This window comes from Poecilia formosa, unplaced genomic scaffold (genome assembly GCF_000485575.1).
Source record: "Poecilia formosa unplaced genomic scaffold, Poecilia_formosa-5.1.2 Scaffold175, whole genome shotgun sequence".
NCBI lineage: Eukaryota > Metazoa > Chordata > Actinopteri > Cyprinodontiformes > Poeciliidae > Poecilia > Poecilia formosa.
In genome coordinates, this window is record NW_006800114.1 from 1,441,962 (window position 1) to 1,446,229 (window position 4,268).

At 35.7% G+C, this 4,268-nt stretch overlaps 2 protein-coding genes across 2 annotated transcripts in view; both read right to left on the bottom strand.

Moving 5' to 3' along the window:
* The window catches only part of LOC103147213 (OX-2 membrane glycoprotein-like), a 34,505-nt gene that overhangs the window by 24,433 nt on the left and 5,804 nt on the right, over positions 1-4,268 (bottom strand). Inside the window, exons 4-7 of the mRNA XM_016678203.1 lie at positions 4,020-4,247; positions 3,902-3,940; positions 3,739-3,823; positions 3,608-3,640 (exon numbers count right to left, since the gene is read on the bottom strand). Of these exons, the coding sequence (XP_016533689.1) occupies positions 3,608-3,640; positions 3,739-3,823; positions 3,902-3,940; positions 4,020-4,247 (385 nt within the window). The remainder of the gene's footprint in view (positions 1-3,607; positions 3,641-3,738; positions 3,824-3,901; positions 3,941-4,019; positions 4,248-4,268) is intronic.
* Positions 1-4,268, bottom strand: part of LOC103147212 (OX-2 membrane glycoprotein-like) — an 8,698-nt gene that overhangs the window by 3,260 nt on the left and 1,170 nt on the right. The gene's annotated exons all lie outside the window — the stretch shown is intronic.

The following is a 4,268-nucleotide window of genomic DNA, read 5'->3' on the forward strand; positions in this document are numbered from 1 at the left end:
CTGTTATAAAAATACTGAAATCCAAGTTCAAATAGAGGAACTTATTAGCAAAAACCCTTTCTAGAGTTACGTCCTCTATTTGAACTTGGATTTCAGTATTTTTATAACAGTTCCCAAAGACCATGATTTTCGTCTTGTCCAAATTTAGGGATAATTTGTTATGGTCAAACCATATCTTTAACTTACTAATCTCTGAAGTGACTGTTGAGAGAAGATGCTCTAAATTGTCGCCAGAGGCTAGAATATTTGTGTCATCAGCGAATAATATTTGTGTCATCAGCGAATAACATGAGAAGTGTGCACTGAGAATAAGTTCCAACTGTGTCGTTCACAAGCTTCACTCTCCTTTATCAGTCAGTGGCTTAAAATCGTTTAACTTCTCAGAATATAATTCAAAACACAAGATCATTGTATTGAAATTAATTTTTATATATCAATGTTTTGTTCCAGTGAGTCTGACCTTTCAATTGGTCTTCAACAGCTTACCTGTTTTTCTGAATATATTTTAAAGTATTTCTTTGGACTGTGGTTATTGTTAGTCAGCCATGACAGCAAAACCGGTAGTTCTGGAAATATTTAGAAAGTCAAAAAAACTGAGTACCTTGTGGAATTTTAAAGAGAACAACACAATCAAAATGTTATGTTGTAATAATGTGATTTGGTGGGGGAAAAAAATTTCACCTCACAAGACGATGTAAAAATCTGTGACTCTTTTCTTCCACTCAGTTTAATCCTTCAAAAGAACTTTGGACCAATTATTGTTCTGACTTTCTTAAAACCTTTATAGTAATGTGTTTTTGTCACAGTTGATTTCCGCCTTGCACTAATTTGTACGTCAGCATGTTTTGTTTCAGATCCACATTTTCCAGATTTTAAAGCAAATGTTTCAAATCAACTCTGCATCTACTGATTATTTATTCATAACCTGCAATAAGAAATTGTTTGCTGACACCAATAAATCACAACTTAAGGCCTTGTACCAAAATATTTATTACCATAATTCAGCAGAATAACGACTCATCAAAATAAACTGGTATGCAATTCTGATATATTGATATGAAATGCTTTATTTATGGTTATGGTTATGAAACAGTACTTAATGTGTAAACAACTATAAACTAACTTATTCTTGAGGATAAACAAGGGAAATTAAAACAAAGAAAATACTTCAGAAAGGAATTTGTTTTTAAATTTTTTATAAAGTAAATTCATTTTACTTTATGAAGTAAATGCATGTTTTATTTACAATAAAAAATGCATTTCACTTTTTATTTAAATGAAATGCATATTTAAATTCACGATTTAGCTCATTCAAATCAGGGTGGTGTTGAAATTATTACACAGTTTTTGTTTTTTTAATCGTCCATTCCATCCATCATCTTCCTATTAACCTGGGCTCAGGCCATGGAGGCATTGCTCCTTTGGGGGAATCCCAAATTCTCAGACCAGAAGAGAAACGTCGTCCCTCCAGGGCGTCCTGGTTCTTCCTCTGGTCTCCTGTCGTCCTGATGTACCCGGAACATCTTACCAAGGAGCCTAACTTCACAATAAGCTCTTTTCCCACAACCTTTGACCTCAGATGTAGCTGTTTCATGTCTTCGACCACAAACTGGTGGGTCAGTTAATTTTCTTTCCTTGGTTAACCTGTTCAGAGTCAGACGTTTCTGCTGGTTTTACTGATGACTCCTGGTCTCTGTTGTGGCGTTTTGTTAAGTTCGTTGGATTGTATGTGAAGACTATTTTTTTAGGTACCAAGGGTTCTTTCACGACCCTGAAAATAACAACAGAGAACATCTTATTTTGTGCTTTTTTCCCCGCTTTTTTCGTGCATTTGAAGCAAAGTGAGTTAAATCTGACAAACACATCAGATGAGAAGAAGGCATAGTGACATATTAACAATTTAAATTGTTCTAAAGTTAAAGGCTACGTAAATCTGCAGTCCTTGAAATACAAAGAAAACAGAGATGGTAGTAAATGTAGAAGTGGACCAATATTTCAAGAATGTGTCAAAGCAAGAGAAAGCACAGGAGTGTTACTGTTTACTTTGTGATGTGTATGCATTATATGCACGCCCTAATCACTTGGGATTAACTGGCTACTCCTACTTCCACTTAATATTAGACCAACCTGTTGTCTTCCATTCTCTCTTCTGTACTGTTCGTCTTCTCTTCTCCATCCATGAGTGTTCCGCTAAGTGGGTTAAAAAATACAGTAGTCAAACTACATGAAGACATTTAAACTTAAAGGACTTAAAGGTATAACTACCAAGTTCTATAAGTTATCTGTTTAGTGATTCATCATCTAGTTATACACATAACTGTCTGAAGAACAAAATAAGCACAAAGAAATTCCTGTATTTTTCTCAAATGACATGAAATATATTAAAAAACTAATGCAAAACCAACAAGATTTAGACTTTTTCTTTGCAGATTTTTTCCACAGGTTTGTGAAATAAATTATTGTTCTCATTATCTGTAATAAGGAGAGGAGCGCCATCTAGTGTTTGTAAATACAAATTGCAGACGGCAGTCAAAATAGGGGCATAAGGGACACTTAAATGAGGCGAATGCGAAAGCAGTTGGATACTCCATTACACACGCGGGTTTGCAACTCAACAACAAAACAAGAAATATTTTCAATTTTTGTTTAAAACAGTTTCTGTCCCACATCGTTAACCGTCTGTTGAGCCCATTACTACATGTGGGAGGGACACCAGCAAAGGAGGTGAAGGAGCAGAGCGGCTCCTATTCTCTTATTGATTATATAAGCACATGCACAAACAGCCGTTAAATTCAGAAAATGCCAACTAGCAATCATTTTTACATTTACGCCAATGAGAAAGCAGAATAAATATTGGTGTAAATGAGGAATAACTATTAAAAGGGACTTACTTCAACATGTCCAATGCTTCTTCATTCATCATAACAGAGTTGATTTGTGTTGCATCTTTATGTTCCCTGTGTGATTAAATATATTTTCATCACACAATCGGCTGATTGAGACATTTACCAGTCTATTATGTAGCACATTCTCAGCAACAAGGCAGTTCAAAGTTCTTTACATGAATTAGAAGGAAATACAAACAAAACAACAAAGCCAAAACTACATATTGGTTCCTCATTTTAAGAATAAGTAGTGTGTAATGTATAAACTATTAGGGGTTTCTCTGGATTCTTGTTCTGATAAAATTACATGTTGGGTCTCCATGTTTGGTAAGATTAGTGAGGTATACCAAATATTGTTTCTCCGTGTTTGATTTTATTAGTAAGCATAAAATTAGATGTTGGTTTCAGTTTTTCTGGGTTGAGTTGTAGATTTGTACAGTATAAAGCTAAATGCTGGTTCTCCATGTTTGCTTCTTGTTCTGGACTGCTAAGTAAACTAACAGGAGTTTCTCTAGGTTTTGGTCCAACATTAAACGTATAAAGCTAAATGTTGGTCTAGAGTAATGAGTACTCCACAATTTCTAAAAGTAATAAACTAAGCAGCTTTCTGTTTTAAATTCTTGTTTAAAGTAATAGAGGTGACCTTTTTGCTAATAAATGCAATAATTATAAAGATGAAGAACTATTGGTGTAAATGAAGAACAAGAATAAAAGGCTCTTACTGAGAGTTGATGTCTGATGTATCTTTATGTTTCCTGTGTGATCAAAAATAGCTTCATCACACCAACATTCATCATTTGATTGAGACATTTACTGAGGTGATATAACCATCCAGACACTGTGACAGCAGTACCTTTTCTCTGCCTGTTTTCTGAGCAGCACAAAGATGAGAGCAGCAATACAGAGCGCCAACACTAATCCAGCCACCATAAACAATCCTTTGGAGAAACAGGGACATGTCGATGTGAACGATTCAAATTGTAAATGTAAAAACTGAAACCTCAGCATGAACTTACCAATAATAATGTAACTTGAGCTAGGTTCCACATCCAAACCTGGTGAGAGAACATCAGAGATCAGAGTCACAAACAGATCATCCGTCTATAAATGTGAGTTTTGAAAAAAGTTCCTCACCATCATCAAACGTCTCTGTGAGTCCAGGAACGGTGACCAGCAGCTCTCTGAGAGCAGCAGTTTGCACTAATACTGAACATTCAACCTGTGTGGTGTTGAGAGCTGAGAGCAGAACAGTGGTGGTGGAAGTGATGGTACCGTTGGTGTTGGTCACTCTGCTGGTGTTGTAGTGGGAGAAGCTGAGGTTCTGATGGAGAACAGTCAGTGTTACCATGGGAACAGGTCGACCTGTGGCTGAACAGGTCACAA